Here is a 17,216-nt window from a genome sequence, read left to right on the forward strand (position 1 = left end):
GCCCTCAGGTCTGCTGTCCATGTGGCATCTCATCTCCTGAAGAGGTTGGGCAGATGTTGGGGATCACAGGGGGATTTTGGACCTGTCTGTAGGTTCAACTTGAGATGGAGGAAGGGCTTAGCTTTGGCAGCTGCCTCATGTTTTACAGGACAGGGCAACCACAAGGCCACCCCTCCAGGTAGAGAGGTTTCCTGCTGTCTTTTCTCCCCTTGCAAATATGAAGGGTCTCCCTGCCCTTGTCCACCAGAGATACTCCATTTCTCTCTCAAACCAGAGATGCCCAGAGGTTCTGCCACCTCCTCAAAACTCCTGGGTAGCAGGAGGCCAGTTCTTAGCATAATTCTCATGTAGGTTTTTAGTCTAAATCCTTACATGGAGCTTTGCACTAAATCAGCCCTGTGGGAAGGCAGAGACCAGAGGAAGGGGCACGCCTGCCTTGGGAGCCCTGCAGCACTGGCAGGAGGCAGAGATGGGAGGCTCCCTGTCCTGATGCTGCCCCAGCATTGGTTTGATGTAGGTGCAGCACAGCGCTGGCGGATTCAGCAGAACTGGCTCATGGAGACAGCACCGAGCTGGGGCTGTGCGGAGCAGGGCTCTGGCTCTGGCACACCCATGTCTGCGGGACACCCACCAACAATAAGATGGGAAAAGCTGAATTAGCTGCTGAGGTTGCTGCTTTTAGAGCTCTTGTTGTCCTACACCATTTGTCAGCCATGGTAAATGATGGAGAGAACTGGGTGTGGGTGCAGTGGGCTGGGGAAACCAGCTCAGGCATTCATCATCCCATGACAAGGGAACAGGAAAGAGCGTGGGCGCTCTGACCACATAGAGACCCTGGCAGAGTTGAGTGCTTACAGGTAGCCATGCAGGAAAGCTTTTGGGACACATGGAGTCACTCATTAGCTCGACTGCTCCTTCCAAAGCAGGGAACACCAGCTGAGGACTCTGTACAGGCCACAAAGATTTGAACCTCCATCTCCTGCCCCAGCCTCAGCATAGAGCTTCCTCTTGTCATACCATTTAAACTATCCATTTTGTCTGAAGTGCTTAGTGTTTACTGGTACCATAAAGGGAGCTTGTGTCTGAGGACTGGAGGACTGTGTGACTTCAGCTGTCAGGGTGGGATGCTGGCAGAAATCAAGGCCCAAAGCCATGAAGGTGTTCAGAAACTCAAGGCTGCTCTTAAAAGCTGCAGCTTCTCCCAAAGGAGAACTAGTGGGTTACGTCAGCTCATCTCCGCTTGCAGACACATTTCCTCCATCCCATCTGTGCCTTGTCTGGTCTTTTTTTCAGATCACAAGCAAGGCAGGAGATCAGGTGGGTGGTGAGGGATGTAGAGGGTGTGGAATGGAGGAGGGAGTGGGGCCCTCCCTTTTCAGTGAGCCACTGCCTCAGCTGTGATGTTCGGCTTCCCTGAAACAACCTGGCCTTGGTGCCTGCTGGGGAAAACAAGGATACTGCAACTGCATACAGTCCCCAAGTACTGGGCTAGGCTGTCCCCTGGTGGGTGCTACCTCCCTGTTACCAGAGCATGTCAGCCAGACCCTATAACCCCAGGGACCACAGAAAGGCCTGTAGAGCCTCATTTGCAAGTGGACAGCCCCATAAAGAAGGAGGAGGAAAAGAATCTACAGCCTTCCCCCTTCTCCCAGCTAAATCAGCAGGGATGTGTGGGTGCAGTGATGTAGAAGGGCCTGCTTGTTTGTGTGTCCCTCCCTGCCACTCCCTGGATGGGGCTGTGCCCGTTCTGGCCAAGAGCACAGGCTGAGGGTGGACACCCTTCCCTGGAGATCGGTAGTCATTTCCCAGCCTCTGGTGTGGGATGCTCTGGTCAAAAAAGAAGGGGTGAGAAACTGCCCCAAAGTAGAAAGTACCCAGATGTGGAATCCTGCTGTGATGATGGCACACTGACCTGGTGAGTCATGCAGCTCCCATCCTTGTGTGCACCTTGGGAGCAGCCTGGAGGCCAGCTAGACCTGCAGGACATCCAGCAGCACTCTGACAAGAACAGGTACAAATGGGGTGAAGCACAGTGGGGAGAGCTGGACACAAAACTCACCCCTGGCCTGCTGCATGTTGGTGTGGAGGGTAGGGACCGTGTCCAGATGAATCTGTAACCCTCCTGCCCCAGAGCAGGATGCACTGCAGCAGCTGCACAGACTGCAGAGCCTCCATGGGCACTGCGTTGAGGCAGCTGAGGGCTCTGGCTGAGGTCTAGGGGCAGGAGAAGACTAAACCCTGTGGGCACAGAGCCCTCTCCTTCCCACTGCCATGCAGGCCCCAGGGTGGCCAGGCAGGGAGGAGTGGAGGGTCTAGTCAGGGAATTGCTCCAGCCAGGCACAGAGGCTTTGGTGACTGCTCACTGGGGCTGCTCCTTGGGTGCTTTGCCCTGCCACGAGTGTGATTGTCTCTTCTGGAACGTGGGGCTGCCAGCACGGGCAGTGTCGAAAGCGGAGCTGCTGAGCTCGGGGCCAGCTCCCCAATAGCACCACTATAGCCAGACCCTTGAGGGGAAGGAGCTGAGGGACACCTCACTGGGAACTTCCTCCCTCTTTCTCAGGAATGTTGCCTAATCACAGACCTTTGCCCTTGGGCCTCTGCCTGAGCTGGGTCAGCCATTTCTGTGATGATGGGGATCCTGGCCCCTGCCCACACACTGACTTCCTCTCCTGACCTGCCTCATCACTGTATGATTTTCCAGTGCTCATCTGGTCACTGTCACTGTCCCTGCTTTGCTCCCATTTACCACTGGCCTGTCCTGTGCTGGATAGGTGTACTAGTTTGAAAACAAACCAGTGGGAGATTCCAAGTTAGAACTACAATTTAATAGGAAAATTAAAATAAATGCAGAAAACACTGGCTTAAACTGCCAGTCAGGATACAACCTGACACCCTGTTGGTCAGGGTGGTGGTAGCAGTCCGATTAAATGGTGGCTGCAGTTAAAGTGATAGATGTGGTTCTGTCAAAGCAGTGATCCTGTAGAAGGGCCTGGTGTTCCTCTGAAGGTCCAGTGGTGGTTATGTAACTCTTGTCCTCTGGGAATCCAGTAGGTGAGGGCTGGCTGTGGTGTTCCAAACCCCAGATTATATCCAGGTAGGAATGCTCAGTTCCTCCCCCTGGGCGGAGCATCTCACAGTGGGATGATGTAATTCTATGAGTCATGTGGTGAGGCTGGATGGCCCAGTAACAGAAGGTTTCTCTCCGGAGGGAGTTATCACGGATGTATCATAGAAGAGATAAGGAACACTGCCCCACCTGCTTTAACAGCTTACGAAGATGATAATACAATACATACTTTTGGTTACATCTTACAGTGTAACCTAAGACAACAGGGCAGTGCCTTGCCAGCTTGGTTCGCGCTGACCTGTCCTGTCACAGCTCCTGCTGTTCCCTGACGGTGAGTCCTGTGGAGTGCACAACTCTGCTCATGCTGAGCATAAATAAAGGTTTTACAGGTGACACCTGAACTCCTTCCCAGAGAAAGCAGAGAAGGTCCAAACCCATCCTTCCACTCACCCAACAACAAAGCTTGCTGAACAAGACAAGAATGCTAGCTACTCCTTGCCTCCCTATCTCAAATTCCCTATAAAATTTGGCCTCAGCATGACAGAGGCTAAAGAAGGGAAGATAGAACAGGTTACAGTAGGGAAAATGCCCAGAGACAGTATGGTCTGGTTTGAAGAAAGCATGAACAAGGCCTTGGAAATAAACTTTTTATTGCCAGCACAAGGATGTGGTCTGTGTTTGCTGTCTGGGGGCTCTTCAGCTCTCCAGTCACACACCTCGCTTACCTCAGATGAGCTTTGGGTGCTCTGCTCTGTGCCATGCTCTGGCCTGGGCTGGAGGGATGGGCTGTTGGGAAGACTATGGGTCCACAGAAGGGAGAGTGTCCTCAGCAGCACAGCTCTCCATTCTGCCTTGGCATGTGGATGGGTTTGCGACAGACCCTTGAAAATTCTCTTCGGGGGCTGGTGCAGGCCCAGGTTGACAGACCCGCTCTAACACTGAGTCAGCAATCTGATTTGCCATAGTCCTTACATCCAAAGTGCTGGCTAAGGCTGTTGACTCTAGGTTCATTTTTCTTTCCATGTTCTTCTTCACTGTTGCACAATCCTCAGGCTCCATGGTTTTGGCATACCCAGCCCCTTCTGCAGTGGCAGGCAACATTGCTTTCAGGCTCTGCTGTTCATATGCTCTGGGGAGTCCTTGTCCTGCTTCCGTGGCCTGCCTTGGAAGTGTCTGGGATGGCCGCAGTTGTCTGTTGGAGACATTTCCCCCAGAAAGCTCCAGGATTTCAGCGTACTCAAAGCTAGTGTCTTGCTCAAACTGAGGAGTTACAAAGGATTCCAAGGTGCAGTGAACACTCTCAAAAACTTCTCTGGTGAGTGTGTCAAGGGAAGTCTGTGAAAGCGTTCTCTCTGCAGTGGCTGTTTCAGTGTCCTTGGATTTGTCCGCTTGGGTGGCGCTTCCAGCAATAGGCAGCTCTTTCCACCCGGCTGCCACCCCTGGCTCAGAAGCTTTGGGTGTGCTGGATGCCAGACGGTCCCTCAAGATCTCCAACACTGTTGCTACAAGCTCTTTTGCCATCACTTCCATTTTCCAGCTGTGATCTAGAGAAGCATCCAAAAGTTCTACTCTCATGCTGCTGCTTGAAAGTCTTCCTCTGATTTCCCTCTGTAAAAAGCTGACATGCTGATTCCCAGAAAACTTCAGCCTGTCCAACACTCTGTGCACCACAATGTCAGCCAGCTCTTCAAGCTTCTTGGCTTCTGCTGCAGTTGGTTGCTCAAACACAGCATTCAACAAGCCATTGACAATGCCATCTGGCTTCCTCTGGGAGTCAGCAGCAGTTTTGACCCTACTGGGCAGTTTGGCATCCTCCTGGCCCAACTTACCTCTGGAGTAAATTTGGCCCTCATCCAAAGCTGCTCTCCTTTTTCTGTATCCCCCTGATTTTCTGCTCTTGGGTGGGAGTAGGCTAGAAGATTTTTGAGGCTGCAGCCGCCGCTTCCCCCAGCAGGTGGTGGTTTCTGGCAGTTTGGGGCCATCCTTTAATTTGGCCAGGGGTGACAGAAGCCCTTCCTGAAAGGTGATACCAAGCTGTGGCTCATGTTGTCTGGACAACCTGCTTCAGCCAGGCCACGAGGGCAGGAGAGAAGGGCTTCCCTCATCCCCGCACGTGCCTGCACGTGGCCGTGCTGCCCGTGCCCAGCCCAGCGCCCTGCGCTGGCTCAGCTCCCAGCCGCTGAGTCCTTTCCCCACCACTGCGCCCGGCCCAGCAGCACAGCCCTCCTCTCTTCTGCACTGACCATGTCCCCCTCAAGGAACGCCCCAGCCCTGGGCACCGCCATCCCATGCCCCTGAACACCCCACTCTGCCTACCTCTTGCTGCCCCAAGATCTGTTCTGCCTCCAGCTTGAGCCTGGTCAGGTACTGCCTGTACTCGTTGAAGTCCTTCACAGTGCAAACCACCTGTGGAGGGACGAGGGCAGAATCCCCCAAGCACTGTCAAGCCATGCAGATGGCCATCCCCAAAACAGCCCGGCCCCAGTGGGAGGGAAGCTGCCCCCAAGCCCTCCCCCCTGCCCCGGTGTCAGGGCCCCTGATGTCCCCCCAGCCAGGGCTGAGTGGGGCTCCTTGCCCTGGCTCCAGGCCTCGCCCTGGCTGCCTCCTCCTCACGAAGGGAGCATGGGACAGCCTGAGAAGGGCAAGACTGGGACTTGCCAGGGGGATGTTGGTGCTGCTTCTGCTCTCAGGGACAGCAGCACATGGCCCTGCCCTCTGGCAGCAGCAGGCAGCTGCAGCAAGGGCTGTGTGAGCCCCGCTTGAAGAGGGCTGTTCTTGATCAGCCTGATATCCAAACCTACCTTGTTGTCACAGGTGACAACGCCCTGTTTCTTCAGCAACCACAGGATGTCCTTGCGCTTGTGGTAGTCCCGAAGGCTGGGGTCATGCAGGCAGTTGTATTTCAGGCTGAATTGGTGCAAGTAGGGATCATCCAGATTGAAATAAGGATATGGCGGGGGGAGCTGTAAGAGAGAGTTTCCAGAGTATGAAATACGCAGGAGAGAGCAGCAAAGAGGTACCACATGGTACTTGTGAAAAGGTGAAGGCCTTCTCCATCCTTCTGTAGGCACAGAGACCTGCACAGACAGACTACAGGGGCCAGGCTGGGCTGTGATGGGTTAGGGAGAGAAGACAAACCCCACCAGAAAATAGGTATGTTAGGCCACCAGGAAGAACTGCAGACCCATCCACAAATGAACCTTCAAAGGCTCAAATGCAGCCAGTGTAGAATGGATGAAACCAGTCTCTTTGGATTAGGCAGGCCCAAGGGCTGTGTTGGCTGCCTTTGCCTACAGAAAGACTCTACCTTGGGAAGGTGCAGTGCAAGCTGGACAACAACAGTGCATGTATTCCCCAAGCAGAGAAGCCCAAGCTATTCCTAGGGTGCCAAGAAGGCAAGCAGGAGAAGATTGGAATCTCCCTCAAAGGTGCCCCAGGGCCTGTCTTGACATTATGGGATGAGCTTCGTTGCCCTAGCACCCAGACACACACAGCTGCCTGCTGCAGGCAGGGGCCCAGCCTCACACATGCACAGTGCCAGAAACCAGTGCCAAGATGGACAAGTGCTTTTTCCTCTGAATTCCGGTAGCCTGGAGCTTTCCTTGCCCACCCTGTCCAATTGAAGGGCTGCAGCTCCTTCTATAGAGCAGGTGGCCACAAGAAGATCTCTGCATGATGGGACTCTTTGAAAGAGGAGAGATATTCTACCCTTCTACTCCCTCTACCTTTTCACCCAGCTTTCCCCTGAAGAAGACAGGCTTGGATCCAGGTGCCACAGGGATCTTGACTGTGAGTGGGAGGTTCAGCAGTTCAGGGTCCATTTTCCTGGTATCTCTTTCTCCTGGGTGTGGTCTTCCAGGGCTGAGATGGAAAGACACAGACACCCAGGTGTTGCTCAATAAGCCTCCTGCACAGCAGTCCTGAGGCCCTAGAGCATCACCCTGTGTCCCAGGCTACCCAGCAGAGCCCTCTCTGTCGGCCCACTGCTCTCCTCCCCCCTAATTCCCAGTGCACTCAGCAGTGCCTCTGCCTTTTGGCAGGACACCAGCAGTGAGATGGAGCTCCACAGCTCCTTCCAAGACCTCTCATGGTGTTGTGATCCCATGTTGACTCTTGCTCCAACAGAGACACAACAGCTGGTCTCCTGGCTAAATATAGCCATGGGGCATTGTTGCATCATGGTGATGTCACATCACTGCATTGTCACATCACTGCGCTGGCACTGCGTCACACAGAAACTGCCCATCACACCCGGGGGGGAGGGGTGACCTCCTGGAGGCCCCTTTGGACAGCCCTGTGGGCCACCCCCTCCATGGGACCCGGCTGTGAGAGCTCCTGTTCACAGGCCCCTTCCCCCCTCCCCTGTCCTGTCATTCTGTGAGGCAAAGTGCCCTTGACAGCAGGAAGGAATGGAAGGAATTGCCACACCAAAGATGCCCAGTTTGGGCTCTGCTTTTCCCCCTTTCCCTTTTTAGACCTTCTTCCCTGTCATGGCCAAGCAGCCACAACTGGGGAAATTGCAGCAAACTGGATATTTGGCCCATCCCTGGCAATATCTAATTCCTGATTCACGTCTTGAGAAACAAGTGAATCGAGTAGAGAAACACAGGCTGAGGGAAAGCCCTCTCCTTCCCTTTTCTCAGGCTCCCCTTCAGCCCAGGCACCTTTCTGCCACCTTCTCAGTCTCCCCTGCCCTCGTTTCTGCTGTTCCCCATCTGCTGTCACTTCCTACCCCTTCTTGGCTGCATTTGGTGAGGTCTCCGGTGCCCATTCCTCCAGCCCGTCTGGTTCCTTGGGGCAGCTTTTGCACTGCAGAGTCCTGCCAGCCTCGCTCCTTGCACAAAGGCAAGAGACAGGCAGAGCAATCTGTTGGAGGTGCAATGATTACCACGGGTCTCTTGGGAAACAGCGAGGGGCACAGCCCAGGGATGGTGTCCTCTCCTCACAACGCAGTTTCTGGCACGCTCCAGCTGCAGCTCTTCTCCAGCTCACCAGGCGGAGGAGCAGCATCGGCTGCGCCCCAGCTTCCCTGTGCCACATGTCCTGCCCAGCCGCAAGGGCTGTGAGCCCTGCACCACATTCAACTGGCATGGACTGTGATATTCCCAGCATGGTGACATCCCTGCAGGGAAATCCACTGAAGTTCACAGCACAGAACTGGAGCAGCTCAGCAAGGGCAAGAGGAAGGAGGTCTCTGCCCAAAATCTTGGCAGGGTCTGATGAGCAGAGAGGGTAAGAGGAAAGCAGTGCTGCCTGCCTCCGTTCTCACCAGTGTGGGCTCCTTCCTGGGCTGCAAAGCTTAGTTTGTCCAAATTTACTACTTTCTTTGATGTGTGGGGAAACACTGGGCCTGAACTGATCCAGCTGATCCAAGCAGGGTCTGTCTGTGACCTGCATCAGAACAAGCAGAGACCAGCCAGGTATCTGTGGCGGAGCACCGTTCCTGTTCCCTGGGAAGGGCTGCCGCTCTGTGGCCAGCCAGAACAGGCAAGTATGGCAAATATCTGAGCATTCCTGATCATTTTAACCATGGACACTTACATCAGATAGAGAAGCTGGACCCCTGTACAGCAAACAAGGAGAAATATCACAAACTGGCACAGACACAACCCTGAACTGCCAAAAGCCATGTGCTCTCAGTGGGAACAGCAAAGCAAAGGATTCCAGTGGGCTCTAGGAACACCCGTTTCGGAGGAGAAGGAAGTGGTTCTCACGGCAGGTATGCTAAGAGCCTGTAGTTTTTTTCAAGTGATGAAACTCCAGAATGAAATATAGTGCTGTCAAAAAACCCATTACACAAACACTATACTGATATTTTGGTAAAATAAAATAAATTTCTATTTCTCTCAAAACTTTAGAGTTATTTTCCAGCTGCTTTCTATTTTAATTCTTTCAGCAATTTTTTTTTCTCTTCTAGAAACCTGTGATATTAAGACCCCTTGTGAGATTTCAAGGTTAAAATATAAATCCAAACTCAAAACTGTATTTTCAACCTTTTTTTTTTCCCCTGTTGCAGTATTATTAGCAGGCCACTCTGCTACCACAGATTCCCAGCACACAGTTCACAAGCTCTGTCAGAAAAGCACTAGCACATACTGCTGTACAGTGACAGGGACAGTCTGCTTTAAACCATCCTTTGTGCTCTCTGGGTCCTGCGATGCTTGTGGCGGTGGGCTGAGGCTGATGTCAAAGAACCAGCCAGATTTCTGCAGCAACAGCAGTTCTTGCAGCTGGAGGAGAAGGAAGACAGAAGGGAAAAGCACTTGAGCCATGTTGTGTCTTCCTCCAAAGCCCAACAGCACCTGCAGCCCTGGCACTATGTTTGTGGACGCCTTGGCCACAGCAGTTACTCTTTCAATCACGAAACCTGACAGGCAGCAATCCTCTGCTGGTCTGTGGCCTCTGAGCAGAAATTCAAGGATTATCCCAGGAAACCTACCTGAACCAGGGAGAATTTATCCACCCACAGTCACACACACTGTAATATTTGACATTAAGAATTCCAGCGTGCATAGATTTTTGCTCTTCTGTGGCAATCTAGTTTGGGCTTTAATCTAGCATAAAACTACCAAAAAAAGAGAAAATAAAATGAATTTGCCCCTGACCAGCTCTGTTATCCACAGCAGAGCCCGCAGTCCCTTTGGCTGTACCAGAGGGTGAACAGGGCTCAGGGACAGTGACGATCCCCTCGGATGGGCACTGCTCAGGCTCACCCGATCCCGGGCACGTGGGACACCAGTAGAAGGCACCGAGCCCAGCCGGCGGTAGCTGCGACAGCCAGGGGTGGGTGCGCGGACGAGCGCCCGCATCCCGGCATCCGCCTCACGGGGGGCTCAAGGGGTCAGTCAGGCCGCCAACTCTCCCCTGTATTTCAGCCCTGTGCCACCCCCGCGCTCACGCTCCCCGCAGGGCACTGTGGCCGTGCTGTGGGCGGAGCTCCCCCACTCCGAGACCACGGCCCGCTCCCCCGCCCCGGCAGCACAGCCCGGCCCGGCGGGGCCGCTCCCCGGGGGTCCCTCGCCAGGGCCGCCCCCTCGCCCCCGCCTCAGCCCCGTCCCCTGCGCGCGCCCTCCGGCCGGAGTGGGCGGGGCTCCCGCGGCCCCCGCCCCCCCGGCGGCGCCGCATCGCGGCGGCCATTTTGTGCGGCTGCGGTCGGTGCGTGGGGCTCGGCGCGCCGCGGGCCCGGGCGGGGCGGCTCCGTTCTAACCCTTTTTCCCGTACAGATCCCTCGGTAAGAGCGCGGCGGCGCCCGGGCAGGCCGTGTCGCTTGCCCAGGCCCGCGCTGCGGCCCCGCGGCGCGGCGGGGAGACGCGGGGAGGGAGGGAGGCCGGGCGGGCGCGTCCCCGCGCACAAAGGGCCGGGCCGGGCCGGGCGGCGCCTCCCGCCTGCGGCCCCGGGGCGCCGAGCGGGGCCGCTCCCGCCTCGCTGAGGCCCGCGGCTCGGGCCGGCCTCGGCCGCTCCCCCGTCCCTGGCTCCCTCTCGCCGCCCGCGCGCGGCGGCCCGCGGAGCTGCGCGGGCAGGTGAGTCTGTGCGGGCCGAGCGCAGGCGCCGCGGGCCCGTCCGGCGGGGGCGGCCGAGTGACCTTGCGGCGGCACCGGGGCCCGAGCCGGGGATTTGATGGGTCCGGAGCGGCGCCGGGCGGGCGGGATGCTGAGGGAACGTGAGTTGCGGAGCCCCGGCGGGTTTGGTCCCGGGGGTGCTCGGCGAGGTGGCTGCACCTCAGCCGGTCCCGGGGAGTGCGGAACCCGCGCGGAGCAGGTACTTGCCCTGCCAGATGTTTAGCACGGCAGGGGGAGGCTTCCGTTACTTTTCTGTCCCATTAATTCTGGAGCATTTCTTTATCGCCCTGCATTCTGTCCCTGTAAACCGTTTTAAAAGAGCAGAGATTATGGTGGACCTTTGCATTAACCCCAAAGCTGCCTCATGTACCTGTGTAATGCGTACGGTTTGGAGGCACAGTGGTGTTCTTCGTGACAGGTCTGTGTTCAGATACGGCTTATTGCAGCAAAGTGGATATTTGTACCAGTTGGTAATCTGTAGCCACTCCAGGGCTTGCTTAATTGAAATAGGTACAGTTTCGGGAAACAGTTTTGTCTCCTTTACTTACTGAAAATCTGAGTACCAGAGATGTTTCTGTGATCCCAGGCTATTGTTTCTAGCCCAAATGCTTGAAAACAAATCAGGAAGGATATCTGAAAGTTGATGAGTCCAAGTTGAATAAAATGTCACTTGACTACAGAATTTTGGTGTTGTATGCAGTAGGAGAATTAAACAAATCGTTAAAGCAATGTTGATGACTTGAATTAACCTTTTGTAAGTATCTGTACAGCAGCTTGTAATTGAGCATCTCTGTAACAAGTGCTTTTGGCCTAGCTTCATTTAATTTTCTGTAATGAGTAGGGATCCTTTCACAGAACCAGTTCCCAAAAAAAAAAAAAAAAAAGAGAAGACTTAAGCAAAGATCAGTCATAATATAATTCTCTCTTTTAATTTTTGTGTGACTTCTAATAGCTTCATAGTAATAAATAAAGGTGGCTTAGATGAATGCGTGTTATTTGACCTAAGCTTGTGGAAGAGTTCAGTAGTTTACGCTCTTGCTGATAACTTTGTGGATGTCTCCTCAATGGAAATAAAATTTTACTTGAGCAGGCTGAGGGTAAAATCTGTTCCCCTGTAATTTTAAGGTCAAGTTGGGAATGAGGCTAGGGCAGTAATTGCTCGTAACGGTACTGCCTTGACTGAAATGTAAGAAGCATGTAATTAATTCTTGGCTTTAATTGGCTAAGCTCTCTGTAGCACTTTCTTTTGCTCTTGTATTTCCTGCATTACCTAGGCAATGATATTGACTTAAATTCTCCCTCTTGGCCAGGAAAGGAGAGTGCAACCCCTAATTTAATGGTAGGGATAGAAATAATAGAAATAAATTCTTTGTAACTGCAGATTTTGTTTATAAGTGTGTATTTTGTTTATAACTGCATCTGTAGAAGATAGGTATAGTCTGTAGCTGTAATTTGTCAGACTGACAGACACTGGCTGTCCTACCTGCATGACACTGTCCTGTACACATGTGAGCACTTGCACTGTGAACTGAGCTAAAGAATGTACATGGGACAGAGGAAGGATTTATTGCTCAGCTCTACAAGTGGTTGTTGTCAGTATTTAAACTGTGCTCTTGATGGTTGTCTAGTTGCATGGATACAGGATGTTTTTTTAAATCTTAAGAAAAAAGAACAGTTGCATATCCTTTGGACTGGTGCATCATATTGAGAAGTCTTGTGAAGTGCTTATGAGTTCATTGTACTTCTGAGTAAGTCTATTCTTTTCTTTTTTGCTTCAATTAATTCATTATCTTCATACTTCTGCTCTTGCTTGCCTACAGGTTTGTTTTGAGTCCTTGTACTTCCTGCAGGAAGATACTTTCTTCAGGTGAGAAATGGTGGCTTGGAACACTTGGTTTGTCCTTGCTGTCCAAATACCAATAGCTACATGGCCTGTAGATTGCTAAGGACCTTTTGGAACTACTGGCGTTTCAGTATTTTTGTGACTGCAAGCACCAGGCTTAATTGATCATGCGTGCATGGGTGTATACTGTGTCCATGCTGACTGGCAGCAGATAATAATGCATATTGGAATATAAACACTCCTTTCTGAGGCATGTTAGTTTGTTGACATGCCTCTGTGTGTTTTTACTGGGCTTGAGAACTTTCAGCCAGCCTTACTTAAGTGTAGCCAGCGACAGTCTGCCTTACTTTTTCATAAACCTACCTGAAATGGAGTTCTTAAGATTGTTTAAAAGGAAATTGATTAAAAAGGAAGACTGTGTCCATCTGTGTCTTCAGCTTTGTAGCCTGTATTAATGGAAAGAGAGGAAGCACTATTGCTTATTGTGCAGGTTGGTTTGTTTGTTTGCTTTTAATATGAAGTTGGCACCAAAGAGCTTTCCTGATCTTGTTGCTGATGTTAAAATACTGGTTTCAAAATTGACTTACTTTTCTACTGCTTAAAATCAGCACTTATTTCCCAAGGAAGTGGAGAACATCCTTTTGTTCCACAGTGTCATTGAGTCAGGAAACTATCTTCAGTGCCTCTGTGCTCCAGATGTAGAGCTGAGCATCCTTAGCCTAGACCTGTGCATCAGTGATGCAAAGACAGTGCTATTGGTAGGGTTTGAATTAGGATTTTAGTTAGTTTTAAAAGCATGTGTTGGCATAGCAGGAGTTGAGAGTACACCAGGCTGGAATTGAGTCTTCCCTATACTGTAGTTTGCTAATGGCTTTTTTTGCTACGTGATCCCGTGTATTTGTATCAGTCATTTGCCTACGCTGCAGCTGTCATCTGTTGCTGTTACCAGGCTTGCAGAAATAGGCACTTACGTTTTTGTGTTTGTTTTTCCTGCTGTCCTTTCATCTCTAAGCTGTGAGACAAGTCTGCAAGCAGCCTTGAAGTGCACCCCTTTCTTTTCTTTAAAAAAAAAAATGGGAGTCACATCCTTCTTACAGGGTGGGGTATGCACAGATGATGTGTCTGCTTAATGAATTATCTTAAATAAAGACATAATTTTTCATCAGTTCTAATGGCAGTATAATTTGGAAGATTTTCCTTTATTTGGCTGTCTTGAAGATATCCTCTTTATCAACAAGTAGGGTAGATTTGGCTCTGTCAAGGCAGGAAGCAATAAAATAATAATACAGAATGCCATGTCTAGGTGTCAGAACACTGTATAGTGACTGGGTGGAAACAATGACCTGTGGGATTTTTAGTGGTCGATGTTGCAGGTGCTGCAAATTATCTGTGAAAAATGTTTCTTAGCATTTTTTTTAATGGGTGTTTTTACAGGTAGATTTCTTCTAGGAGTCAGAAGTCCCAAGTCCAGTTACTGCTGCAGGTACTGTAACCAGATAATTTTTGTGCTTTCTGACTTGCTCCTTCTATTTTCAGTCATAATATTTTTTATCTGATAGCTAAAATTCATGTTGATGCTTGGTGATAAAAAAATCTTAGGTTTAGCATCCTGCTGTGAGTGTATACTGTGCTGCTGGAACACCCAGAGCAACCTCAGAGCTGGGATATTGCAGCTGATGGTGAGGCACTGGGTGGTAATGTAGCCAAGCAACGGGGATCCCTGTCCTGGGATGCAGGCATTGACCAGGGGATCAGGAAGAGGACAAACTTTTAGCTTCTGGAGGCAACTCCTGTCAAGCGTGAGGGAAAGTTACTCTCAAGGATGATCTAATAGGTGCCCAAGCAGGTGGAACATCGTAGAGAAAGGTATCCACAGCCTGAGTCAATTAGCTGTGCTGGGGGTAATCTGTAGGGATTCAAATAACGAGCAATCCCCCTATAAATCCAGATGAGGTCCTGTGTACATAAATGTTGAGCCCCAGTGCTTGCTTGACAAGTTGATTTGAAAGGGGTACTACTTTTCCCTGAGGTGAGCACACCGGAGAAATGTGGCAGCATTCTCAGGAGGTTAAAAAACCAAACTTAACTGGCAAACTTTAGCAGAGCAGGAATATGGCAAAATTTAAAACAAAACGGTCAATCAGAATAAAGCACTTCATTTAGCAAACTTTACCCATCCAACCTTAAATTACCCATATTCCAAGAAGAGGAAGTTAGGAGTGAAAAAGAGAGAAAACCAAGATGCAGCTCCTATCTTCAATCCCAGTGCAATCTCAGCTATCATAAAATCCAAGAACTATAGGGGTGTGACCACATGCATCTCAGAGCAGTGGGTTTTATCTGCTCTGGCCTCCTGTGGCTATGCCCCCCAGGTGGGGCTTCTGGTCATCCAGCCACTCCGGGGCTAGATTGAAGCTGCAGGCATGGGGTGTGGGGCATTGCTTGCGGTGTGCCAGTGCCTGACAGTCATTCTGGGCTGGACTAGAGGTTCCTGGGGGCAAGGGTATGGAATGGAGCAGTGCACCTCCCACGTTCCACAGAACTTGCCCTGCCCCCTCCCCTGTAGTTGATTTGAGCCAGTAATTGTTTGCTCCAATTTTTCACAACAATCCATGTGGCAGAAGTTTGTACAGAGCACACCATTGTTGTACACCAGCGCGTTGACATTGATGTCAATGAAATAAGGAGGACAAGAAGTGCTCCAGGTGATGTTGGGGTCCCTCCCCCGCCGTGTAGCCCTGGGAGAGGGGCCCTGAGGGCACAGACACGGGGTTTCCCTGTCCCTGCTCAGCCTCGTTCCCATGGGTTGGTTTGTGTTCCCTGCGCGGGCAGAAGGACCCTTGGTCCCGTGACTGGAACAGTTCCTCAGCAGAGCTCCGGCCATGCGGCTGGAGAAATAAACATCTCTGAAACAGCTATCAAGAATCTGTCTGTCCATATATATTTCCTTTCCACGGGACTCCTGGTTTGATATATGCGTGTTGCAGTATCCCCACTGCAACAAGGTGACTACCTGACTCTGACAATATGAGATCATCTTTTTTCCTCCTGACTGACCTGTGCCTTGGCTGTGAACTGTCCAAGACTGTGGACAGACTTGAAAGACTCAAGCAGGTTGGAGAGGAAATGTTCCATAGTCCTATATGGCCAGTGCATGAGTGCAGTGGAGAGTGGAGACTGACTGAAGTATTTTGGCCTGAATGAAGTCACACCATCGCTGAGTGCTGCTGTGCCAGACGTGCTGGAACTTCAGTATGAACTGAAGTCCAGGTCAGCAAAGTGATGCCACCACTGACATTGCCAGTGTGTTTTTCTCCATTCCTTTAGCAGCAGAGTGCAGGCCACTGTTTGTGTTTACCTGGAGGGGCTTCCAGTACACCTGGAACTGACTGCTCCAGAGGTGGAAGCACAGTCCCACCATCTGCGATGGAGTGCTGCAGGCTGCACTGGAAAAGGGTGAGGCTCCAGAACACTTGCAGTACATTGATGACATCATTGTATGGGAGCAACACATCAGAGGAGGTTTTTGAGAGAGGGGAAAAAATAATCCAAATCCTGCTGAAGGCTGTTTTTGCCAAGATCAGGGACTTGCCCAGAAAATTCAGTTCCTAGGAATAAAATGCCAAAGATGGGTGTTGTGAGAGTCCAGTGGATGTGGTCATCAAAATAGTGTGTCCAGTCAGCAAAAAGGAAACACAGGCTTTCTTAGGTACTGTGGGTTTTTGGAGGATGCATATTCTGTAAGATAGTCAAGATTGTAAGCCCTCTCTGTCATATGAGAACAACAATTGTCCTGAACGACAACAAGAAGTTTTGGACAAATTAAACAAAGGTATTGTCTGTCAATGGGCCAGTCAGGACAGGGTAAGATGTGAAAAATGTGCTCTACATTGCAACTAGGAAGCATGGTCCTTCCTGGAGTCTCTGACAAAAAGTACCCGTGGAGACTTGAAGACAGCCCCTTGGGTTCTAGATTTGGTGATAAAGAGGATCTGAGGCCTGTTACACCCTTGTTGAAGAAGAGATCTTGGCAGCTTATGGAGGGGTTGGAGCTGCCTCAGAAGTGATTGACTGAAGCACAGCACTTTCTGGCACCCTGACTGCCAGTCGGACTGGATGTCCAAGGGAAGTTCCCTTCCACACATCGTGCCACTGATGCTGCGTGGAGTAAGTGGATCGCTCTGACTGCACAGTGAGCTCAGTAGGAAACCCTAATCGCCCAGGGATCTTGGAAATCATCACAAAGTGGCACGAAGGCAAAAATATCAGTACCATCAGAAGAGGAGGAGGAAAAGGTGTCGCCATGCTAGGGAGGCCCCACGATATAATCAGCTACCAGAAATAGAAAAGCGATGCTCTCTCTTCTCTGCTGATTCCTGTCCTACTATAGGGACAAATTGAAGATGGAAAGCTGCCATGTGAGTTGCAGAACACAGTGAGTTGCAGAAGCTATTGAAGGACAAGGTGGTCAGGTTGCAGAGCTGTAAGCTATCCAGCTGTCTTCAAATACTGCTGAATGAGAGAAATGGCCAATGTTCTACCTCTTCACTGACTCATGGGTGGTAGCAAATGCTCTGTGGGGGTGGCTGGACCAATGGAAAAAGACCAGTTGGCAGTGCAGAGGGAAACCCATCTGGGCTGCTGAAGTGTGGCAAGACATGGCTGCCTGGGTAGAGAAATTGACTGTAAAAGTGTGTCATGTAGATGCACATGTACCCAAGAGTTGGGCTACTGAAGAGCATTGGCA

General features: G+C 51.3%; 2 protein-coding genes across 13 annotated transcripts in view; one reads left to right on the forward strand and one right to left on the reverse strand.

Moving 5' to 3' along the window:
* Nucleotides 1-3,697: 3,697 nt before the first annotated feature.
* FSIP2 (fibrous sheath interacting protein 2) lies at nt 3,698-10,019 on the reverse strand. Of its 3 annotated transcripts, XM_032127379.1 has the most exons (6): nt 7,150-7,218; nt 6,793-6,928; nt 5,869-6,030; nt 5,384-5,473; nt 4,897-5,083; nt 3,698-4,611 (listed from the first exon to the last, which is right to left on the reverse strand). In XM_032127379.1, the coding sequence occupies exons 1-6, from the start codon at nt 7,170-7,172 to the stop codon at nt 3,866-3,868; spliced, it is 1,344 nt and encodes a 447-aa protein (XP_031983270.1). In that variant the 5' UTR covers nt 7,173-7,218; the 3' UTR covers nt 3,698-3,865. The 3 variants fall into 3 exon arrangements, with proteins under 3 accessions (XP_031983270.1, XP_031983269.1, XP_031983268.1); XM_032127378.1 differs by lacking the exon at nt 7,150-7,218 and adding an exon at nt 7,800-10,019 and having other exon boundaries at nt 3,698-5,083; XM_032127377.1 differs by having other exon boundaries at nt 3,698-5,083; nt 7,150-7,222.
* Nucleotides 10,020-10,194: 175 nt separating this feature from the next.
* PHF20 (PHD finger protein 20) overlaps nt 10,195-17,216 on the forward strand; it is a 71,736-nt gene continuing 64,714 nt past the window's right edge. For 5 of the 10 annotated variants that reach the window (XM_032126563.1, XM_032126572.1, XM_032126573.1 and 2 more), the window contains exons 1-2: nt 12,449-12,493; nt 13,904-13,952. The gene's annotated coding sequence lies outside the window, so the exon portion shown is untranslated. Of the gene's footprint in view, nt 10,299-12,448; nt 12,494-13,903; nt 13,953-17,216 lie in introns of those variants that run through there. The other 5 variants (XM_032126567.1, XM_032126570.1, XM_032126565.1 and 2 more) reach the window with 3 other exon arrangements.

Source organism: Corvus moneduloides, chromosome 17 (genome assembly GCF_009650955.1).
Source record: "Corvus moneduloides isolate bCorMon1 chromosome 17, bCorMon1.pri, whole genome shotgun sequence".
Classification (NCBI taxonomy): Eukaryota; Metazoa; Chordata; class Aves; order Passeriformes; family Corvidae; genus Corvus; species Corvus moneduloides.

Bases quoted from the DNA above. Each gene is read 5' to 3' on its own strand.
- FSIP2 (XM_032127377.1), bottom strand. From the start codon at position 7,172: ATGGGATCACAACACCATGAGAG. The intron at 6,929-7,149 runs GTCTTGGAAGGA...TTTCCATCTCAG, and splicing joins GGATCACAACACCATGAGAG to CCCTGGAAGACCACACCCAG. The intron at 5,084-5,383 runs GTAGGCAGAGTG...ATCACCTTTCAG, and splicing joins AGATCTTGGGGCAGCAAGAG to GAAGGGCTTCTGTCACCCCT.